General features: G+C 42.5%; 1 protein-coding gene and 1 long non-coding RNA gene across 2 annotated transcripts in view; one reads left to right on the top strand and one right to left on the bottom strand.

Moving 5' to 3' along the window:
• The window catches only part of LOC136705248 (regulating synaptic membrane exocytosis protein 1-like), an 87,124-nt gene that overhangs the window by 12,543 nt on the left and 49,357 nt on the right, over positions 1 to 25,224 (top strand). Inside the window, exon 3 of the mRNA XM_066678637.1 lies at positions 21,090 to 21,303. Coding sequence (XP_066534734.1) covers positions 21,090 to 21,303 — 214 coding nt within the window. The remainder of the gene's footprint in view (positions 1 to 21,089; positions 21,304 to 25,224) is intronic.
• Positions 10,902 to 14,697, bottom strand: LOC136705250 (uncharacterized). The gene is made up of 4 exons (XR_010804043.1): positions 14,501 to 14,697; positions 13,615 to 13,795; positions 12,817 to 12,928; positions 10,902 to 12,028 (listed from the first exon to the last, which is right to left on the bottom strand). It is a non-coding gene; the product is annotated as an uncharacterized lncRNA (long non-coding RNA).

Raw genomic sequence — 25,224 nt, 5'->3', positions numbered from 1 at the left:
ATTTTTGAGTGTTTTTGGATTGCACACTGCATGATTAGCTGCATGGGTCATGAATTACACAATGTTTCACCAAGGGAAATCCCAAAGAGTCTGTGTGGTCTCCAAAAATATGTCAGGAAAACACTGGCAAAAACCAATTTAGTGCCATGTGTGAGACACATTTTTTTTCCTTTCAAAATTGATGCCCAGGAACGAGCAATACAAGTGGTTTGGTGCTGATTAGCAGTGATAACGCATAACAAACTACACATCAGAAAATGGCAAAGGCCTTGTGAGGAGTTAAATAAATATTAAGAGGTGTATATAATTGTTGCAGTAAAATCATAGCTGCCTTCTTGTAACTCCTCCTTCAGACTTCCCCTTGGGCCGTGCCTTTTTCCTATTGGCTGTAGCTTGTGTCTACACCCACTGCCCGTCACAAGACAGGTCCTGCTAGATATTTGTTGAGTGTTTTCAAGGCATTGGCGATCACGTGGAGAGCTCTGGGATCGTGTCTTTTATCGATTCCTACATAGCAACTAAGGCAGCACAGAGCGATGCAGATTTGCGTATACGATCGGCAAAAAAACCAGATCTAAAGTCATGTAGTGTGAAACTGGCATATGTGTGGTGTTTAAGGGATGTTCTCTGACTCTTAAAGCAGGGGTAAATTAGAAGTGGACTCTCAAACAGAGACTGCACTAATTTGTGCAGAAATTCCCCAAGAAACCTTTTTTTCGTGTGATGTTTATCATATAAATGGTTAATTTTTCACTCTGAGTGCTCTGGATTCCTTTCACTGTCCGACGACGCATTATTTGAGAATGTCCATATGTGTGAGTGACTGTGTGAGTGCACTGAGAGGAACTGAGATGAACTGGTGCCTCATTCCGGGTGTGTTCCTGTGTTGCCCAGTGATTCCAACTAGGCTCCAAACCCACTGTGGACGTGAACAGGAAGTTCTGCTGTATGTATACACAGCCTGTTCCAGCTGTGACTTGTTGTTACCTTAAAAGTAAGTTGTTAAAAGAAAGATTTCCTCATAGTTCCAACATTTCCATCCCATCTTCACTTCAATATGAAAGAATGTAATATTCTGTAAATTAAGTGGAATTAATGCTGAACTTTTCCTCCGTGGCCTTAAAGCCCTTATATTGCCCCCAGTCTCCACACAGACAGTGTGTTCAGATTGTAACATGAAGAACATCTGCATCAGATGCTGTGTTAAAATATCAATGAAACTGAGAGTGTGTTGTTAATCAACACATCAATTTTCAGAGTTTGTTTCGCTGTGTGAACACCATCATTTGTGATAATAGCACTGTTATCCGATGCTTCTACTTCAGGGTGTAGAGTGGACTGGGTGGAGTGCGGTTAGAGCTGTTACTGAACTAAGCAGAGCCGAGAGAAGAGGCTAGGCCTGAGCTGGAGCAGAGCTAAAGGCTTGTTAGCCTGCCTGACTGGACTCTGAGATGTAGATCACTGTCACTCTGTATCACTCTCTCTCACACACACACACACACACACACACACACAAACACTCTGTCTCTCTGTCCCTCTGTGTGCCTTGCTTTCTCTCATCGTTGCTCACACACTGTACTGAGGCTGCTCCTCTGTAATGAGACAGTTATGACTGTAGGCTCCTGAATGCACAGCATAAACATGGATTGAGTAATTGTGTGGAATTATGTAAGGATAGATACAGTAAATAATACCCCTTTGAAAATGCATTTTTGTGCGGACACATGCTACATTAAACAACACAAATCAGTCCGCTCTGTCATTTCATCATGCTTCAAAGCTGTTTCCTTCCGTCTGCTTCCCTTACTAGCTCTGTGGTTTTAATTAGCCAAGTCTTCAGTCAGTCACACATTCAACCCACACACTGAACTAGTGAGGTGTGGCACCAGCACCTGCTGCTATACACACACACACACACACACACACACATACACACAAAGAGTGATTTTATGGTGTAATCACTACATATGTGTGTGAGTTTATTTTTTTATACACTTTCAGGACCAAAGTGAACTGACTTTATTCAATGTCTAACTGAATTTTTAAAATGACAATAGCTTATTAGCCATGATTTCTCATACTGGGTAAACATGTTCACACTGCAGTGTTTTGCAAAGCTTCCCATTTTGGGACCAAACAGAATCACAGAAAGCTAGCTAATATTAATGCTAGGCTAAAGGCAACACCAAGAGATTAGCCATTTTTTAAAACTTATTTCTCTCTAACTCCTATCCAGACTATTTTTTGGTACAATATACTCCAAAATACCCTGGCTCTATGCAGCCAAACAGAGCATTAGCCATTTAGCTAAGCAGGCTAACTTTAGCCTTTTTTGGACTTTGCATTATATTCTCTGCACTTATTTGTGGCTAGGACAAAATTTCACACCTTTTTAACAACTGTTAAATGAACTGTTACACGACACAATTTTAGATAATACACATTGAAGACATGCAAACATCCAAACATTGTCTAAAACCATTGTCTAAAATGTGTGTGTGTGTGAGAGAGAGAGAGCGAAAGAGAGGGAGAGAGAGAGAGACAGAGATAGAGTGTGTTTAAGATTGCTCAGTAGGTACTGTTCTCTCTGTGTCCTCTCTTTTCTCTCAGCAGGGTGTCACTTTGTTTGAGTGTCACTGGTGCGGTTACGGAGCTCCTGAGCCGGCCAAATCGCTGCACATTCTGGGCTTTGAGCTCCGTTTTCTCTGATGACTTTTTAATTGGGAAATCTTGGAAAAATTGTCTCTCAATGCTAGTCCCCAAGGTAAACAGTCTGTGTTAAGTGGAGGTCTCTTCAGACAAGGCGGATAGCTGAGTGTGTCCGTGTACCGTGTGCATGCGTGTGAGTGTCTAGGCAAGTGCATGCGTTGTAAAAATGCATCCGTGCTTGTGATATATTTATCTGCAGGTGTTTAAAAGCTGGAATTTTGAACTGAATTGGATGTAATCACCTTGTCAAAGCAAACTAGCTTTGGTTAGGTAATGGGTAAATAGCCCCTCCAGTTGTATATGTGCTTGGTGTATTGAGTGTATATATATATTAAATAATGCAGAAGAGTAACAGCATAATGAATCAAATCAATCAAATAATCAAACTGGAAAATGTTTGTGGTTTCTTGATTAATTCAACCCCCTCCCCCTCCACCACCTGTCTCCAAAATGATAACTTTACAGACAAAAATGTGCTTCACTTTTCATGTAAGTTATTATTGAAAAAATGCTTTACCTCTGAGCATTTTGTAGCTTAATTAAATTTCATTATTAGTGTAAATGACGGCTATTTTGACACTTATTTAGACACAGAAATGTGCTGATACGGTTGATACAGGCTCTGTGTAATGATGTAGAAAATTAAATATGTCTAGATACATGTTTTTTTAAGTGTAACTATTAAAAATTACCTAGACAAAGCACAGTTCAGTTGTAGTAGAGCCCATGGCTCTCTGGAAGCAGTGAGGCATCCTTAGGCTCCAGGTTCTGTAGATATTATCGATTGTTCAGAACGGTGAGTTTAGCGAGAGACTTATGTGTGAGAGAGAGATGGAGAGACCTCAGCTCTGTCATGTCTATTTATGGATGTTTTGTGCCATGCTCAGTGCTAAGTGTGATAAACACACGTTTGCAGCATGTCCTAGCTGCTCGGCTTCAACGTGTTCTTCGAGATGAATGTTCATCCCACTTCTCCATTTTTCTTTTATGTATTTCCCTCATTCCCAAGGGTCCTTTCCATCCCTAGGGGTATCTATCAGCAAGGAAGGGGGTGATGTCTGATCAGCTGAGATTTACAGGCAGTTGGGGCTATTCGAGTATTGATGAGTGTCCACTCCTGTCCTCACATAACTCTGACACTGGATGGCACTTTGTACTTGGATGCGGTTTTAAGCTTCTTGCATAGGGTCATTAAATCCCTAATTAAATCAGCTGTCCTCTCCCCAAGGTAGAGCCGGGGGACATGCGGTTGGTGTAAGCTTCAGCACCAGTGCTGTTCACATTCACCTGCTGGAGGACAGATGGGTAGAGGCTGATATTGGAGGGTTAGAGAGGAGGGACCGATAGTGAAGGGACATGTGGGGGATGGAGGACAAATACATATTTTAACAAATACATGAGCCCAAATTTAGTCATCATCCAGTGTGTTAGACTGAATCGGAAGGGGGCAACCAATCCCCTCCATTTCATAACTATTTAAATTATTCCTTGGCTGACTTTACCTCACTGGATTTGTGTATCTTCTACATGTATTTAGACCACATTTTTTACTATTTAATTTAGACTTGTGTCCCTGTGTGTTATCAGAGGAGTTTTGTTGCTGGAATGCAGAACTTTAGGAGGCACCCACCCCTACACCATGGCTGCCACTTTCAGCATGAAATGTCCCCAATAAACGGCAATGCCTTTAATAATATGTTTATGTTTTACAACATTATTATATTACTGCGACCCTGAAATGGACAAGCGGAAAAGAAGATGAGATGAGAACATTAATATCTTAAACCTGATTTATTCCCTAGGAGATGTAGTTTCATCTGCTGTTTTTAAAGAGGTAACATGCCCTAGACAGGGCTCCAGTCAAATCCGGGGCATCACAGACTCACTCACTCATTCTTTCATTCACACATTTGGGAAGTTTTCTACGGCAAGTCCACCTACTAAAATTACTATTGGATTTTTACTTTTTATTTGGATTATTCTCACATATTTACATATTTATAGATTTTAAAGTATATATATATATATATATATATATTTTGCATTAACAACTATGTCTGTCATTTATTATATTTGAAAAAGGAATTTGGTTTTTAACTTGCAGTGGTAGATATGGTCAGATTGTACTGTCTTCTAACACACTAGACTATTTCAGTAATAGACAAGCTCATACAACTGGGTCTAGATGGTCAGAAATAGTAATTAAACAGAGCGGTATTTGTGTTGATGACTGTGTGTGTGTGTGTGTGTGTGTGTGTGAGAGAGAGAGAGAGAGAGAGAGAGAGAGAGAGAGAGAGAGAGAGAGAGAGAGAGAGAGAGAGAGAGGAGTGAGACAAAAGGATGACGAGACAGTGAGAGAAAGAGTGAGACAGGTAGTGAGATAAATAGAAACAGAGAGAGAGAGAGAGAGAGAGAGAGAGAGAGAGAGAGAGAGATGCTCAGAGCCTAACTTTATAAATGTTTAATGATCGGACATTGAGCACAGGCTTCCCAGGGCTTTCCTTTATGAAGGAAGTCTTCAAGAAGACTGGGTTTTGGTGGCCTCTCTCTCTCTCTCTCTGCCTCTCTCTCTCACACACACACACACACACACACACCTGCTCCACTCTCATGCAGATCAAGGATTATGTGGAAACCCCACGTAATGGAATCTCTTGTGAGGAAGGGGTAGTGTTTCTCAGTGAGGAATGGTTTATATACGTACTCCAAATGTTCAGATGAGGACAGAGTGTGTACTGTCTGCTTATTCTGCACTAACTCCACCAAAGTGAATATAAATGAATTGAATTTGAATAAGTTGAATTTGCCCTGTGAAGGACTGGTGCCCCCTCCAGGGTGTATTCCCACCTTGCACCCAATGATTCCAGGTAGGCTCTGGACCCACCGTGACCCTGAACTCGATAAGCGCTTACAGATAATGAATGAATGAATAAGTTGAATTTAGTAGAGCCCTGCCAAGCTGAGTTGAGTCTAGTAGAGTTGATCTGAGTTGAGCTGAGGCAAGCCAAGTTGAGCCTAGCCCACTTGAGTTGAGACGAGACGAGCTGAGGAGAACTGAGCTTAGCTGAGTCCATTTGAGCTGAACTGACATGTTACTCTCACGATTCAAAGCATGACGGTAGGTTGACTGGCTATCACAGGTGTGATTGTGTGAGTGACTGCGTGAGTGTGTGATGGACTGGCACCCATAGTATGATTCCTGTTACGTTCCAGACCCACCCCGACCCTGATCAGGATGAAGCAGTAAAAGAAGATAAATGAATGGATGGAATTGAATGGACTCAAATGCATTTGAATGGCCAATGGTGTATATATTTGTAGTGCTCAGTGACGCTGAACCTCATGAGAGCCAGTCCATTCAAAGAAACAGTAAAGCAGGGGTTCCCAAAAATGCTTTGACAAATCACCCAAAATGGACATTCATTTGCAAATTGCGTCAAGTGCCAAGGCCAAGTGACTGGAAAAAATATACAATAATCAATTGTGTGTGTGTGTGTATATATATATATATATATATATATATATATATATATATATATATATATATATATATATACACACACACATACACATGCTTAGGTGGCACGGTGATGCAGCAGGTAGTGTCGCAGTCACACAGCTCCAGGGACCTGGAGGTTGTGGTTTCGATTCCCCCCCTGGGTGACTGTCTGTGAGGAGTTGGTGTGTTCTCCCTGTGTCTGCGTGGGTTTCCTCCGGGTGCTCCGGTTTCCTCCCACGATCCAAAAACACATGTTGGTAGGCGACTCAAAAAGTGTCCATAGGGGTGTGTGTGTGTGTGTGTGTGAGGTGCCCTGTGAAGGACTGGCGCCCCCTCCAGGGTGTATTCCCGCCTTGCGCCCAATGATTCCAGGTAGGCTCTGGACCCACCGCGACCCTGAACTGGATAAGGGTTACAGATATGAATGAATGAATGAATGAATGAATATATATATATATATTTGGAGATAGGAGGTTTTGTTATGGTAGTGATGTCTCGGTCAGCTGTGTGGCAACCACACTCTCTCTCTCTGCCTTGAAAGCATCTCTGACTTCCTCGCTCTCTCTATCTTTAAGCTCCACTCACTCTCTCTGCTCCTTTGGGCTGAGGACTGTGCTCAGGGGAAGGCTTGGGTGACAACCAGATGCTGGTAGAAGGAGATGGGAAGCACAGTTTGCTTAAGGGGTTGTATCCATGGCGTACATGGCCCAGAAAGTGCTCCCAAAGGCAGTGTCTTGTGGAGCCTTTTATTTTTTTCATTCCTTATTTGTTTCTCCAATATTCCTGATATTCTCACCTTTGTAGTAAATTATCACCACAGGGTCTCTGGAAAGCCACTGGGAATATTATGAAGGATATGTACATTAATGTTTCACACAGAGAGCCAGCAATGACCCATATAATCTAATAACAGACAACTGAAAATAGATTTTTCCTTTTTTAATCAAAAATATTCACATTCATTCCATTATACTGGAGGAATGGCCAGTTGGGAGCCTGCCAAAAAAATAAGGACAGTAAATTAAAACAGTTTTTGGTACCTCCACATTTGGCAGATGTACGGAAATAAATAAAAGTATAGTTAAAGTTTAGCAAAGTACCTGCTAAAAGCGTGATGCTTTTAAAACCATTATATTTTGTATTATATGTGTTCATGCTGATAATGAACAACAAGAGGCTGCTTTACAAACTGACAACTGTAAGAACATTCGCAGAGAAGGCTAAGATAAGCACAGTGGAACCCAGACTAGTTGTGTGCGCGTGTTCATACAAACACACACACACAGAGAGTGGAGGCCAGCAGAGCCACCCTCAGCAGCCCAGCCCCAGTGAGCTCAGAGCTGAGATCATGGGCTTTATTCACTCTCCTCCTACAAACGCTGCTCTCTTGCAGGATATTTATAGAGCTTGCTGGATGTGTTTAGTCTTCTCTGCTTCACAGCTTCACTCCTGCTGCAGCTATGTGCTCCTCGGTCAGGGTGAGAGAGAGAGCGAGTGATAGAGATATAGAGACAGAGGGCAAAGGCTGAGCTGAACTGCTCTCTGTGGATATACAGAGCATTGCTGCCGTACTCAAACCTTTACAGTCTACTAGTGTTTGGGCTTAAAGTCAGTCTGCTTGTCCCCGTTTGCACATTAAGACTTGGTGGTGTGGAACTGCGTTTATTACCCTGAGAATCTTAAGGCCTAGTATAATGCTCGGGACATTTTACTTTTTGTCGTATGCAGGCTGCTAAAAAAGCTGATACACAAACACATTGTTAGAAGACTGTCTGTGAGGAGTTTGGTGTGTTCTCCCTGTGTCCGCGTGGGTTTCCTCCCACTGTCCAAAAACACATGTTGGTAGTGTCCATAGGTGTGAGTGAATGTGTGTGTGTGTTGCCCTGTGAAGGACTGGCGCCCCCTCCAGGGTGTGTTCCCGCCTTGCGCCCAATGATTCCAGGTAGACTCTGGACCCACCGTGACCCTGAACTGGAAAAGCGGTTACAGATAATGAATGAATGAATGAATAGGACACAGCTAGAGTTTTCTTTCAGCTACAGCGTTACACAAACACAACACACTGCTTTCCTAACTTTCTGGACTCAGGTTTACCAGATATTCACATTTCTTTTGTACACAATTTACGAATACAGGGAATTCATTCATTCATTATCTGTAACCGCTTATCCAGTTCAGGGTCACGGTGGGTCCAGAGCCTACCTGGAATCATTGGGCGCAAGGCGGGAATACACCCTGGAGGGGGCGCCAGTCCTTCACAGGGCAACACACACACACACACACATTCACACCTACGGACACTTTCGAGTCGCCAATTGTGTTTTTGGACTGTGGGAGGAAACCGGAGCACCCGGAGGAAACCCACGCGTACATGGGGAGAACACACCAACTCCTCACAGACAGTCACCCGGAGCGGGAATCAAACCCACAACCTCCAGGCCCCTAGAGCTGTGTGACTGCGACACTACCTACTGCACCACCGTGCCGCCCATACGGGCAATTGTTTTTCATAAATATTTGTCCATTTTTACCACGTCTGAGAGTATGGTAACAGGCTAAATTCATATTATATACCCATTACAATTATGAGTAGAATAGAAGTATATAACTAGTAAATGATATACTAGTTTAATTTTAGTGTAGTTTAGTTTAGTCTGGACCTCATCTGAAATCATCGGGCAGGATCACACCTTGCACAAAGCGCCAGTCCTCACACCTGCCAATCCGCCTACCTATGTGTGTTCATGGATCATGGGAGGAAACCGCAAATGCCACTTGGACACAGAGGACAGGATTGAACGCAAGAACGATCTGCCTTTTTTGAGATGGGCACCCGGAGCAGGAATCGAACCCACAACCTCCAGGCCCCTGGAGCTGTGTGACTGCGACACTACCACTGTGCAGTCCATTGTCCGTGTCCGTGTACCATTGTACAAATTTATGTTTAGATGCTCAAAATTAAAATGATTTTTTTAAAGGTTAGTTTGGTTTAGCATTGTGTGTTTATGTCTGTGTGATGATATTGGGACATGGTATAATGCCCTTACTCTTAGAGAAGCTGGATAACCATTGTGTTTGAATGGTATGCAGCAGAGCGAAAAATTTGTTTACAAATTTCGTGTTTGTGTCTATTATACAAAATAAAATAATAACTTCCATGCCCTGAATTGAATAAACTAAAATGACTTTGATTTATTAGTATGCTTGACTGTTTGTGTGTCTGCCTGGTTGGCTGGTTAATGTTCTCTGTAGATAAGCCGTATGGAGAGGTGTATGTGGTTTGTGTGTTTGGTTAGTGTCATGCTGGGTAGTAGAGTGTGTTTTATGCTGAGCTTCAGGATGGGGTCTCTGCTGGGCTCTGATGCTTTGTGATGGTTAAAGTCTGTAGATGCTCTGCCAGGCCATATGGACAGCTTTGTCTAGGGAGTCCAGTACCCACTTACTGTAGCTCTGCTGCTGCCGCCACTGCTCACACACTCCATCTGTCTCTTTCTATCACCCCCCCCCCCCCCCCACACACACACACACACACACATACACACTCTCACATTCTCTCTGTCTCCCTTCCTCCATCCTTCCCTTGCGCACTCCCCCTGCCTCCTGCACTCACATCTATTTGTAAATGGCCAATTCATGTGTAAAAACAGACACCCTCATCTCTATATCCCTAATGAACATGTAGTGTGTCTTAACAGGAGCAGTGTGAAGGCAGGCAGGTTTGTTAACTCAAGGCCTGGCTGGACGAAGCTAACGCGAGTGTCACTGACATTGTTTAAAGGGAAAAGTAATGAGTTGTGCTGTTGACGGCGCTGAGTGGCCACTCCAGTGGAAGCCTCTGTAAACGCTCCTCTCCTGTTGTTCTCCCTCACTCTCTTTCTTTTTCTTCTCATCACAGTCTCTTGTTCTTTCTCGTGTATTCTCTCTGTGTTTCTCACTCTCTATGATTCTCTGTCTCTCACTCTTGGTGATATCAGTGGCTGGTTAGGAACAAACCCCAAACATTCACTCCTGCCTCATCACACACACACACACACACTCTCTCACTCAGATTTAAAGCCCAGCTCCATTCATTATTAAAGGACTGCTGTCTAATCGGCACAGAGTTGCTGCCGTCACCAGGGGGTTCTGGGAAATGTTATTGTCCTGGTGCTGCTCTACAGCACTCCTCCTCAGCTCGACCGTAGATGATAGGGCCTCCAGAGCACTGCCAGATATTTGGCTATTGTTCGTAGAGGGGAACGATGCCGTAAATGATCCTACAAATGGCCTACCATTGTTATTTCTTCTCTAATGCCCCTGCTTCACTGTGTTGTCCTTACATCTCTGAGCTAACGTGTAATGTGTTTTCATTAAACACTACTTTGTTTTCATTTAATTAAAACAAAAAATGGTTTAAAGCTGGAGAATTAATATATATTGAATAAATGTTTGCATATTTTTTGCCCTTTTCCATGGTACCTACACTACTATACTCAGCTGTACTTGTTTTACTTTTTTTGCTTTTCCATGAGCCAAACTTTGGTACCTGGAACTGGGCATTTTTAGTACCTGCTCGCTCATGGTTCCGAACCTCAGAGAGTGCTGATTGGCCAGAGAGACTTGTCCATCACTACAAAATCCAGACATCCAGCACAAGTAATGATAACATTTGTTTTTATCCAAATTACAGCAGCAGCCTGTAAATTACGCCATGGTCTTTTAAAGGTACAAACGTTCCTTGGTTAGTGGCCTACGAAAGACTGGGCAAGATAGCTGCGTTGAGCCCTGAAAAACAAAAACATCACACGAATACAACTGGAGTAAATAACATTTAACATTATGGCCACAGTTGTTGATGCCAAAGCGTGTAGTTCCTTTTGCAAATCACCAGCTACATTTCAATGGGAACCTATTGTAGTGGAAAACAAAGCAGGTACCAGGTACCAAAAAGCAGTTACAACCAAGTAGAGTCAAGTAGTGTAACTACCATACAGTGGGGTATGCAATTTCTGCACCAAAGACAGGGTATTTTGGAAGCCCTGTACTAGACAGCCTGGCCTAATCACCATGTTAGCAAATGGCCTCTATTCCGCCAGCACATTTATTGTTGTTTCTTGTGATGTGTAGTAGAACAGACAACTGTGTTGAAGAGATTATACCTAACACCATCTTGCATTTTCACTTGTGATCACCGTGATATGACAGCATAGTGGATAACACTGCTACCATTCATGCAGCACCCTGGGGTGTAATTTCCTGCACTGGCAAGAATACTACACTATTCAAATAAGCACTTGGGCAAGACTCCTAATATTCTCCTACTGTGATGAAGTTGTATGCTGTTCTAGTTGTTTAAATCGAGAGAGTGGGGAATGAACTAGCGAGAGCATGAAGTGAGAGAGCTTCTAGCTGCAGAGAGAATCTGTAAGTGTGAGCCTGTGTATCTGTTGAATGGTGTGGCTGTAGCTTTAAGAGAATCCCTCCCTGGGTGAAGTGAGGAAGTAGCTGTAGTCCCCTGGCTCTGCATGGCTCCTCCAGTTTGGCATAATGAGGGCACTGCTGCTCACTCGCTCCTCCCCACCTACTCCTGGGGGACGCCTCCCCTCATCATGTGACCCGCTCAACATTCCGCATTCTCTGCCCTCCACGTTGATCATGTGACCTCCCCAGCTTTCCATATTGTTGAATATTTCTAGTGCTGATGTGATGCAGTCCGTGCTCTATATTCTCTATTCTCAGAAGGCAGGGCCCGGCCTTTGATGTGAAAGAGCCATCCTCTTGCTTTGAAGAGAAAGATCTGCATACTGTAGCCTTCTTCATTTTATTCTTTGTTCTTCTGTGCTACACACACACACACACACACAGTATATATATATATATATTCATTAAATTGTGTTACGTCTGCTCCAAAAGTAAATGCACATTAATAAAACTGGAAATAATAAATATGTCACACATAACTAGGCCATCTATGGTTGTAACAGGGTGTGGTGATTTCTGTTTAAGTGCTCCTTTAACTCATACAAGTATCAGCATTAAAGTAACAACATTAAAACCGTTGACATGTGCAATGAATGACATTGGTTATCTTGTTTCAGATGCATCTGTCAAGGGATGAGGTATATTAGGCAGCAAGTGAACAGTCAGCTTTTGAGGTTGATGTGTTAGAAGCAGGAAAAATGGGCAAGCGCATGGATGTGAGCGAATTTGACACGGGTCAGGGCATCTCCAACACTGTACTTCTTGTGGCGTGTTCCCAGTATGCAGTGGTTAGCACCTACCAAAAGTGGCCCAAAGAAGGACAACTGGTGAACCAGCGACAGGGTTATAATTGCAAAAGGCTCACTGATGCTCATTGATGAGAATGAAAGCTATCCCCTCTGGTCTGATTCCACAGGAGAGCTACTGTTGCTCAGAATGCTGAAAAAGGTAATGCCGGCTATGATAGCAAAGGTGTGAGAACACACAGTGCTACTGAGCTTGGGGCTGAGTAGCCAAAGACTGGTCACGGTGCTCATACTGACCCCTGTCAATGGATGAAATTACCTACAATAGGCATGTGAACATCAGACCTGGACCATGAAGCAACAAAAATATATTTTTAGCTCATGTGGGTGTGCATTGCTTACCTGGGGAAGAGGACGCACTAAAGGAAGAAGGCAAGCCGTGTGATGCTCTGGGCTATGTTCTGCTGGGGTGCCTTGGATCCTGGTGTTTTTGAGGATGTATAATATACCGTCGCTGTCCAGGGAAAAACATATATATTCAAAATAGTACATTTATAGGAGAAACTGTATATATTATATCAATCATTAACCCATTCTTCTGTTCATTCGGCTGAACTGTTCATATTCAAAGGCATGCTAACTCATTCATTCATTCATTATCTGTAACCCTTATCCAGTTCAGGGGCACGGTGGGTCCAGAGCCTACCTGGAATCATTGGGCGCAAGGCGGGAATACACCCTGGAGGGGGCGCCAGTCCTTCACAGGGCAACACAGACACACACACATTCACATTCACTCACACACTCACACCTACGGACACTTTTGAGTCGCCAATCCACCTACCAACGTGTGTTTTTTGGACCGTGGGAGGAAACCGGAGCACCCGGAGGACACCCACGCAGACACGGGGAGAACACACCAAACTCCTCACAGACAGTCACCCGGAGCAGGAATCGAACCCACAACCTCCAGGTCCCTGGAGCTGTGTGACTGCTAAGACTGGACAAGGGAGCAGTGCTACTAAAAATGTAAATAATGAAAATAGCTGATATACGTTTCTTCGGTGCAAGGGCTCAATTAAACCCTGTAGTCCACCTGTTGCTCTGCATACTTTGTTAGTCCCCTTTCACATGCTTAGAACAGATGACACATTACAATGATAATAAAATAGCAGCAAGGATATAGAGATTGAAATATACCATAGTCCTGGCACATGGCAGTCAGCAGGTTCAGTGGTGGGCAGTAAGGAGCATGTTCACCACAGCGGGGGAGTTCCGGTGGAACAGAGCCACAGCCATGCCACTTCAGCCATGTGCTGCTGGTGCCATATGGAGCCACACTGCGCCTCTACTCTCTCTCATGCCTGACTGACTGACTGGACTGAGTGAACAGAAATAATACACTGCCACAGTGAATCTCAGACACACGAGCCAGTCTCCTGGGTCTTGAGCAGGATATTTAAACAGTGAGAGAGATGTGAAGGAGAAAGAGAGGCAGGGGTTTTACCTCTACACAGAAAACCTCTCTCTCTCTCCAAAGTCTCTCCAAAATATACATTTTTGTGAATGATTTTAAAAACATTTTTAAATAAATATTTACCTATATCCATCTGTCCAATAATTCCAAAAACACAGAGGTCAACAATGACTCTTTTACAAATAATTAATAAATGCAAGTTAATGTAAATATATTTATCCTCCTATTTCTTTTGGTAAATGTGTCCATTATGGTATGGTATTTGGTAAATATGTCCACAGTGTAAAAGGCAAGTGGTGTGTCTAAAAATCCAAAATCCACCACTTGACCTCAAGGTTCTTTATCAGTTTAAATGTTTTAGCAAATGTGGTGGTTCTTCTATGGCATCTTTTGTGACATCTTTATTATTAAGAGTGTAGTCCTTTAAGTCTCTTCTTGGGTGTTACAAAGCTGCCTTGCACCTCAGCAAAAATGTTAAAATATACTAATAAATCTTACTTTTTTCAGCTTTAGTTTTATTCTAAATTATATATCCTCCCCTACAAAAAGGTACCTTATAAAAACGAGGTATCTTTTACAAAATACTGATTAAAGAGAAACCAAATTTACTCATCTGTGACTGGATCTCTGTTCCATGTTGTGTTGCTTGTGGAGGAATAGCAGGGGGTGTGAGGTCACCCTCCACAGATGGATAGGAAGAATGCATTTAATACATTTCTCTTTCCCTCCCTTCGACCCAGTGCTCTTGATGCTCTCCTCTTTTCACGCAGTTCTCACTGATCCTGAGGGCTGCATCTTCAGTTTGGCAGCATGTAAAGCTTTTTAATATGGAAAGCAGCACAACAAAGCAAAGAAAATAATAAAGCACTTCTTATTGCAATGCTTCCACATATAGACATCAGTCTATTCAGTGTTACAGAGATCAATGTGTTTGGCTCTCTCTCCTAGAGAGAAACTTCATTTCTAAATTGCCTGAGATTGATTTTCCTGTATTCTTGACTCTTTTCATATTGTTACTTGAAGAATTCTGCATATTTGTAAACATCCATTTCAGAAATATGAGGCGAGTTAAGCAGTCAGACCCATGTGAGGGGAGCTTCTTTACCTTTGATACACACTCCACCTGACCTCATTAAGGAGTGTACCTGATTTGCTTAAATAAAACTCTATTTTACAATGGGAACAGAGCATATATTTAATACCTGAATATTATTGTGAATTTATAATTATGTAGAAGAATATGATCCGCCATGTTCTTTTGTTCATTCATTCACCTTCTGCAATTGCTTCCTGTTCTGGGTCATGACGCGTCCGGAGTAGTTTTGGCGGTTTAACGGTAATAACGTATACTGCTGTATTTTAAACTGTGGACGGTTATTTCAAAACAACGGCTGTATTTATGACGTGTGTGGCGTGTTCAATTCCTCTCATATCTTTATGTGCAGAGCAAAAAGTTAATTTATGTACATTTAAGAGAGCCACCGAGAGGGGGCGCTGTGGGGGTTCAGTAATTAGTGATTTAACACTTTAAAAACGGGTGGGGGAAACACAAACCTGTAGGCCACCGAGGTTGTGGGTTTGGCGCTCAGTTTGGGTAAAAAGACAGGAGTTAAACCGAAAAAAGGCAAAGTACTCAGAAGGACCTTCAAAGGTATGATGCTTTATCCTCCTCTAAACGTGTGTTCTGAGACTCGGTTCGATGGAAACTCATTTGCTGTAGTGTGCTAAACCACAGGCGCCAGTGTAGTCTTATTTTTGCGTGTTTTCTAAGTTTTTCGTTCCTCTAGCACCGACATTTGCTCTCGCGGAAACGTGTTTTTGTTGTCAGCGCGTGTATCAGTGTGCACTGTTGGGCCTGTGCTGAGCTGAACCACGCTCAACTCGCACTCACAGATATGAGGCTCACGCAGCCCGACAGTGAAATCGTTCCGACCCAGTGGACAGTCTGGGATGAGTCTGGGCTTGCTGTGGTTCGGACTTGTTGCATCTCCCTGGGCAGGTGAAGTATTTACCCCAAAGGAGCACTCAGTTATATAGGTCAGCCTCCTTCATCACGGCAAGGGTTGATAGTTCTTTTTTTTTTTTTCCTGTTGCTAGTCCGGTAAGGCATGTGAAGGGTGTGAAGTGGAAATCACTCAGTTACAAGTGGCTTGTGAAATGAGCTCCTGCTCTCTCTGTCTGGATGAGATATGTCTGGAGGGGCTGCTGTATGCTAGAGTAATGGTCCCATCATAACCTACAAAACGATGCAGGTCCATCATTATCATCTGCGTCTGAACGTCAGGAGTAAATCATGTTGGAACTGTGCTGGATCGACCTTGGCTGTTCCTTCACCCGATTTAGCCTCTGTCCCTGTATTCTCCGGGGACGTCCTGGCACGCACAGGGTGGATTTACAGCTCTGCGGGGAACCTAGGCCCAACCAAAGCCTCCTCAGATCACTGTCCATGAAGCCTGAACTACCAGGCTTGCCCCTGCTCTTGTAAGCTTTAGCGTGAATGCTAGCTGATGGCTACTTAATCAGTGTTGTTTTTTTTGTAAGTGAGACAGGTAGGCTAAGTCACCGCGGAGACCAGCTGTCGCCGAGCGGGGGCGAGATCGTCTCATCTCGGACGTCTCATCTCGCTCGTCTCCTGGACGACTCTCCTCCACGCTTTCCCACACTTTACCACACTAATTAGGCCTTCTGCATACCTTAATTACGCCAAGTTCTATGCTAATGCAGCATTCCTGTGTGAATTGTTCACCGTGTCTTGTAGACACTGTGCATGATTTGCATTTCACAAAAGGATTATATTTATTCTTGGTTAAAAGTGTGTGTGTGTGAGAGAGAGACAATCATGTGTAATGGGGGAGGGAGGGTGGTTTTGCCAGTGAAGTAAAACAGTTGTTCACTTTCGTATAACCTTGTGTTTCATTTATGAAACCCAGTGTTTTATGTGCTGTCTTAATTGTGGTGTGTCTGGCTTCCTTTCCTGAATATCATTTCCGGCAAAGTACAGCGCGCCTTCATTTGTCCTTTTACAGTGCCAGACTCGATGCTTATCTCTTTCTTGTTCCTCTTGTTTGCTGTTGCTGGAAGGCTTAAAAGCTGTAAAGCTATATCATAGCGTCTAGTGTGTTTAGCATTTTAAATCATTCCTGTGCAACCTAGTCAATAACTTTGAATGTCTTTTACTACACCTATTATACACCCTTCACACTTTACTGTGACATTTCTACGATGTTATTGGCTTGAATGTGCTGTTTTAGAAAAAAAATTTAAAAGCCTTTATCGTGGAAATTCACTGAGATCTAATCGTCAAAACCCTAGCCCCACATACTGAAGGTATTATGAGTGTTTGTGCTTGGACTAGTGTTTAAATGCACATGAATTGATCATTCTGAAAGGCACAGTAACCAACGTCAACCTGCTTAATTAAGGCGTAAGTGAGGCTGTAAAATGTTCATGATGAATCATGACTCTATCTGGTACGTAAACAGACTCTAATGTCATTCACAGTCCTCAGGGGAAGATAAATACAAAGGAGTTAGGATGCGTGTCTGTAGGTGTCAATAACCAGCTGTTGGGTGACGTGGGCAGCAGGGTGGCGCTGCCTCACAGCTCCAGGGTCTCAGGGTCCTGGGTTCTGGGTATGATCCTGATCAGGATGAAGCAGTGACAGAGAATGAATGAATGATTATATACAGCTTTAGAAAAGGTTATTCACATTTGTTCACCTTATTTAAAGTGTATCAGATTGTGAAGTATTGAGTAATAAACTTTGCTGAGCATTGTGTTAGATGTGAGTGAGTAATGGTACCAGTAGTTTCATGTGGTTTCTTTTGGTGTTGTGAATGTAGAATGCGGTTCTCTGGTTCTTACCCAGTGCGGTGTTACCGTGAGCTTGGTTTTGTACAGCAGTACAGGAGTGTAGATTCTTAGTGGATCTCAGTGTTTGGTGCCCTTTCTATGACCTTTGACCTGCAGGAAGTTCTGGCTGGGAGCTTGGTGGGGAGAGAAATAGCAGTGAGGGGGGCATAGGGGAGGTGTTTGGGGGTAGGGGGCTGAGGAAGGGAACAGGGTCTCTCTCTCTCTCTCTCTCTCTCCCTCTCTCTCTCCCTCTCCTGTCTGGGCTAGAGCTGCAAGGCTTGGCAAACATTCATCACATAACGCGGATACCGCATTCTCCTTTGTAAACTCTCTTTACGAACCTTTTAGAGTAATGCATTTAGGATATGACAGAGGATTCTGTGGTGAAGGCAGCCACAACGTAAGTAAAGCCTGGTGGTGATGTATGTTGTGTATTAATTGTTATTATTGTGAGAATTCTACGAATATTTTTCTGTGAATAGAATGCTTGCTTACTGAATGCTGATGCTTAAACCTTAGGTTCGTGGGTTGTGTGAGTGTCCTCTGACCCTGACATGTGGCTCATAATTCACAGCAACATGACAGAAGCATGACTTGTTTGAAGTTGAGTCTGGGGGCGTGTGTGTGAGCACAATATATGCGTTGGCTTGATGTCATAGATTTTCATTCAGATACACACATTTTCTGTAAATACTTTGTCCAGTTCAGGGTCGCGGTGGGTCTTACACCTACCTGGACACACTGGACGCAAAGCAGGAACACAGCCAGGACAGGGTATCACACACTTACACACAGTCTCTCCCACACTGAACAGCCACCAGTGTGTCACAGCCTCCCAAGGTGGGGGTTTGAGCCTAGAATTCCAGGACCATGGAGCTGTCTGAAATCTAGATCATATTTAGTGGCCAATTTATTTTATTAAAATGTCAGAAATAATGAGTTATGGGTGTTTAATCATTTCATGTTCATATAGCAGCACGGCACGGAGGCTCTGTGTAAATCCCTAACGGTTCCAGGGTTCTGGGTTTGACCCTGGCTTTTAGTGTCACAGTTTGTGAGGAGATGTATTCTGCCTGTATCCACTGCACTGATACATTTGGGGACAGCCATGGCCTTAAGGTCAGCAAAGTGGACTTGAGACCAGCAGGAAATTGGGGCTGGGTGCGGGGGTGAAACTCTCTCCTTCTTCAAAAGCCATGACTAAGGTGATAGTTTTTTTTAGCAAAGGAAGATAAGCTAATAAAGATAATACTGAAGCTATCATAGAATCTGTAGCGCACATTTTATGAAGTATTCTAGTGAACTGTAATCAAACAATAATGATGTATTACATTTTGAAGGACAATGTGGACAAATCAGGACGAAGGCAGAGCCAGCGATACACAGTCTATAAAATGTCATAGTTTAGCCATTGTTTACAGCGGGTTCAGTGGTATTTGATACAAGTGTAAATGTTGGCATGTTCTGTCTAAGTTAAAGTGAGTATGGCTTCAGAGCCTAACACTGTCACAGAAATGTTGAATTTTCCTTTTATTTTTAATTTTCTTTGTGATTTTATTTTGTTTTCAAATCAGAAAGCGGATAAAGGGTCTACTAATCAAGCTAGCCACCAGCAGCTAATATAAGGCCAACTAGTTAGCTAAGTGAGCTTAACTTTTCTGTAAGTGTATCTATTGTTATACATCCAGTCAAAATGTATTTATTGAATAATGTAGAATATAAATTTTACACGGAGGCGCAGCAGGTAGTGTCGCAGTCACACAGCTCCAGGGACCTGGAGGTTGTGGGTTCGATTCCTGCTCCAGGTGATGGTCTGTGAGGTGTGTTCTCCCCATGTCCACGTGGGTTCCCTCCGGGTGCTCCGGTTTCCTCCCACAGTCCAAAAAACACACGTTGGTAGGTGGATTGGCGACTCAAGTGTCCGTAGGTGTGAGTGAATGTGTGTGTGTTGCCCTGTGAAGGACTGGCGCTCCCTCCAGGGTGTATTCCCGCCTTGCGCCCAATGATTCCAGGTAGGCTCTGGACCCACCGTGACCTTGAATTGGATAAGCGGTTACAGATAATGAATGAATGAATAAATTTGAGCTTACCATACAGCTAGCGATAGCCTGCCTCCTGTTATTTCTGGAATGAAACAAAACTAACAGCAGACCTCAGCAGATTAAGAGGACAGCATTTTGAGATAAATACCTCACACCCTTTTTCTTCCGATAATTCTTACTGATTTACACGGTCATTCTCACTGCTGGACTGTTGTAATGAACTCTGTAGACACTGTCCCTTTTGCTTTAATGATGAAGGAGCATTTAGAGACAGCTGTACTTGGCTGAGAGGAATGTATGTGTATCATAATGGCAGGTCATAATTTATAATCTCCTTATTATGATGTATCTTATCATGAAATTGATTTTAAAAGAATAAGATTTCTAAAAATGATTGCCTTAATATTAGATTCGTATTAATGACTTCATATCTCATAAGTATGATATACTGTAACTTAGTGTCTCATAATTATGATTTAAATATCACAACAAACTGAGTTTCTATGATTTTCATTAATATGACTCAGTATCTCATAGTTAAGACTTACTTTGACTTAATATCTCATAATTATGACTTACTAGTATCTTATTATAATTATGAACTAATGACTTAGCATCATAATTGTGATGGTTTTGCATTGTTTTTCTGTGTGATAAACAGGCTTCTATAATTATCAATTGTAATCATTCGTTCATTTTCTGTAAAGGACAAGGTATAGTGAAGAGAAAAGTAGGGAAGTGCAGGGCATTGTGGGAGAGGTTTGCCCAACTGTACACTTGCTAAATGTGTGAGGAACATGCTCCAGTGGGGACAGAATACGCCATTGTTTGGCGTATCTCTTCCCCCCCGTCCCCCGGAGATTTCTGTATCAGTCCTGTGTTCTGAAATCTCACATTTCCTTCGGTCTCAGCACTGAGCTGGCAGCTCATCAGCTTCATCACAACTAAAGGAATGTTAGCAGGTGTGAGTTTTTGTCCACCTCAGGTTTCCTTTGGCCGATTCTGATCTTTTAATTAAGGCAGTAAGAGCTTTATTTTTTTATATAAGTTTATATTTGTTGATGTATGGCGTTATCTGCAATAAAACAAATTTTTCCAAAGGTTGGTTTGACTTGCTGTGTAATTAATGGATGTTGGTGTGTTGAATTTAACAGGTCTGAGTAAGCACCTCATTAGTCAATAAAAGGCCATGCTGCTGAAACAGCAATAGGACTGTAGTTGAACTGAGCTGAGCTAATAACATCTAAAAGAAACAAGATTTTAGAATGAAACTGTTTTTTTTTTCTCTCTCTCTCTCTTCTCAGTATGCACCAGCAGTTTGCCAGCTATAAGGAGCAGGTGCGGCGGATAGCTCAGGATCCTCAGCAGAGGCAGCAGGGCCAGCATAAGGATGATGCACCCACCTGTGGTATCTGCCACAAGACCAAGTTTGCAGATGGCTGTGGAAACCTGTGCTCTTACTGCCAGACCAAGTTCTGTGCCCGCTGCGGAGGAAGGGTCCAACTGCGCTCCAACAATGTGAGTGGAACAGGCATAATCCCTTAACTTCAACTTCTACAGGATGGACACTACTCATTTTCCCTTGCCTTCAGTCTGTACACCCTTTACACGATGTTTGACCCCTTCATGCAGACCTCTTTATTGTAACTGGTTTTGGTGTCTATAACTCATTGAACTATAACATTTAAAATATTTAACAGTAAAACTGCATCATTATATAAAATAATTAAGATATGTTTGTGGCTATTTTATGAAGCCTGCTTTAATAACACAACGTGCTCAGGGATATTCAGCACATCCGAAGCAGCAATCGTTTTTAACACGCATTTTAAAACTAAGAACTGACCAGAACATCCAACCAAAATAGTGTTCTGCTTCTAGTTTATTTTCCAAATGCTTGAGAGACAGCTGGAATTGTCATAGTGACTATGCTGAGGGGCTTCCAAATATTAATAATGTGGTTATTCTAGCATTTGGTGGACTTACTGGTTACATAAGGGTAGAGAGATACTTGCTGTTAACTTGTTCGCATACGCATCAGTGCTGCATTTTTTGCATGTCCTCAGAAAATAAACACTACGCAAGGTGCAGTACATATGTAAGCAATCAACAGCATCAAGATGGTGGAAAGTTTTGAAACGGTCTGTCAGAGCCAGGTCTGCAATCACCCATGTTTCTCTGGTCTGCCCCCTAGTGGAAGCCTCCAGTTCCGAACATAGGACATAGGCAAGTATGTCAAAGTTTCATGATGCAGGCGGTTGGCTACAAGAACGCACACCCAAACAGCAAGTATATCGCTGCCCTAAGAGTTCTTGACCTAATATAGTCCTTGAAATTGTCACTTAATCCTGATCAGATAAAGGTATCAACTAAGTTAATGTAGTTCTAGGTAAATCGCAGAACTAGTCTCAAAAAAATGGTCTCAAAAAATAGTTTACCACTACTACAAATTAAGAAAATTGATGTTCTGTTTGAAACAAACACATGACCAAAAGTTAATGTACAGATATGTTATTGTCACTAAAGGTACAAACAGTGCAATTTACCTTTTTAAGGTACAACAGTTGCTTTAGAGACTTTACATTCTCTTCTACAGAAGGAGAGATGAATATTAGCTTTTATTATAGAACTGTTTAAAACAAACAAACAAAAATTAAAACAGCAAAATATAAAGATGAAAATGCGTGCAATTCAAAATCTGCAATTAATATAGGATATGATACTAAAATTACTGAATATTTACCCTTGAATGTGCTTTGAGCAGGTGCCAAGAACATGCACAGTTCCAGTTTTCCCATTTCAAAGATTCGGCTACTTTATGCAGTGTGTTAACCAGATTTACTCTGTTTAGACTAAATAGATTTTTTGGCAGTTCATGACAAACCTATGAGTTTGACGTTTTGCCGATTGCACCATTTTACACACTGCACCAAGGGGTTAAACCACTATCTGTCCACCCTGTCTCTGTCCAGTCCCCATATTCAACATCTGCCATATTTTGCTCTTTTAAATGTGCATCCCCTCAGACGGTGTCCTCCTTGTTTGCTTGTTTCCACTTACACCTGTTTGTCTCTGTGTGGACCTGCTGATGTGAGGACATTTAAGCGCAGGAGAGTGGAGGAGCGTGGTCCAGCGGAAAGGTTAATTAGGCATTAGTCAGAGGAGAAGACTGCCCTGGTCAGCAGGAGGTCGCTCCAGGCTGGAGCATCCTCTCTGCAGGGCAGCGGTGCCCCTCACAGGGAAGCCCACAGAAAGCGTGGCTCCCTCCCAGTGTGTGATATTTACCTGCTCTCAACCTCTTTCTGTAAGGCTCCTGCACCTAAATCCACCGCGCTAATTAGTGCCCCACCATAATGAGTTCAGCTCTGGAAGTCAGCAGAACCAGGCAGCTTTGAACTGAGGATTATCTCACCAATGGAGGATATACATTAAAGATAGACGGGGTGCAAGTGACAGAGGAGTTTGATGTAATTAACCCCTTAACCTCCAGGCTTATTCATTCATCTTAAGGCGTTGCACTAACTTCTATTAAACTAATAGAGAAATTACATAGTGGCAAGAGTGAGAAATCAAAGTTTAAATCTGCTGAAAAAATCCTCTCATATATTTAGAGATTAGAACAGGCACCCAGTCACCTGTATCTTGATTGTAGTTTGTACCATAATACCAACATACCTTTACACACAGTAGTCAAGTGGAAACATTAAAATCTGATTTTTGTATGTTGTAAAATATGCTAATCATTTCGTAACTCAACAAGCCTCTACTGTAAATGTAAAGAAATGTGCCTATTCCAAGTGTCCTGCTCTTATTATATAAAACCTGATTGCATTGGAATGACAGTATATTTTATACACATGCCTGCAGCACGTGTGATTTGAGGGAACTGATTTAATGTGTCTTGGGTACATTTATGAAACAACCAGGTGTAAACTTTGAATTGTGGCACTGTGCTGGTGGGTGTTATAGTCACATTTGCATTAAACAGGTAAGCAGCAGCACTAGAAGTGAGGATGATAGTTTAGATAAGAGACTGAGCTGAGGTCATTCTCAGAGGGAGTGGGTAAAGACACGAGCAGCGTGAGATTGATAGTGTGCAGCTGCCGTGGTCTATGGGTGATACAGAGTCAGAAGCCCCTAATATGATGTGGGATGAGAGGCTGTGTGCTGCTTATGGATGGGGAGCAGCCTAGAGGTTGGCTTTGCTGAAATGAGCATACAGCGCTTCTCTCAGCCCCTCTGGCATGTGCTATTAATGAGAGTGGCTGCCTTGATAATGGAGTCACTGGGTGCCTGAAGGTTAAATATAGAGAGCTACACCTACTCAGTGTGATGGACTGCATAGAAGGAAAGTGTAGCTAACAGCAATGAAATGCACTTAATAGCTCTATTGCTGAGGGTTGCTATGAACAGTGGGCCTGCAGCTAGAAGACACAAACAGACACTTAAGTGATTCAAAATATGAGCTGAACTAAAATGAAAACAGTATTTTTTTTTCCTCTGTGTGTACTTGTAGGTGTGTGTTTGAGAGAGAGACAGAGAAATAGTATACAGGTGTGCACTGCCACACAATGCTATTTGCATTTCAGTGCGTGTGCACATTCTTTGGTGTCTGTCTCAGAGGATATGAAACAAGATTTACTAAGTGGAATCTAATATTCTCTTTTTCATCGACCCATGAACTGTCTCTTATTTCCACTGGGAATTATTCATTGTAAATCTCATTGTGAAATTCTCAGTGGCAAAACTGTACCTTCTTTCAGTGCCCTGTGGGTGGCAACAAACCTGCAACTTTCACTCTGTGCCCCGCTTTACACTAATGTTTTTTTCAGCTTGACTTTGTTTTAATTCAGTATGGCTTTTAGCTCTGTCTTACAGTGGCTTTAATGTTATGATTCATTATTATTATTTATTTGCTAGGACCATATGCCAGTATGAAGCCCACTTCATACAGTATGTTTCAATCACTGGTCATTGCTCATGAAAATGATGTTTCTTTGTCCTGTTTTCCCTTCTTACCTCTCTCCTGCTCTTGTCCTTTTCTCCCCATCCTCTCTCCTTTTCTCACCCTCCTACATGCTGCTTTTGTGATGCTGGAGAAGGAGGACAAAGTGGTTAGCATCCCTTATTTCTTCTCATAATGCACTACATCCCACTTAGATGTGTGGAATTCATGTATTCATTAGTTCACTCTTCAACAAGTTGTAATTTCACCTTTTTAATGAGGTGCACTTGTTGTTTTTGTTTTATGTGATTGTGATTGGTCTGTCTTCGTCTCTGTGTCTGTCTCACTCTGTAGAGTCTCGTGCTGAAAGACAGGGTAAGATGCACAGCATGGATCTACCAATATGCACGGGTTTCCATTATAGCCATTGTCAGCTGTGGACCGGAGTCACAGCTTTGCAGCGGGCTGTTGATTCTAATGGCTCTGGGCTTGTG

Source organism: Hoplias malabaricus, chromosome 8, assembly GCF_029633855.1.
Source record: "Hoplias malabaricus isolate fHopMal1 chromosome 8, fHopMal1.hap1, whole genome shotgun sequence".
NCBI lineage: Eukaryota > Metazoa > Chordata > Actinopteri > Characiformes > Erythrinidae > Hoplias > Hoplias malabaricus.
Note: the sequence above shows the minus strand (reverse complement) of the source record. Positions and strands in the feature narration are given on the sequence as shown.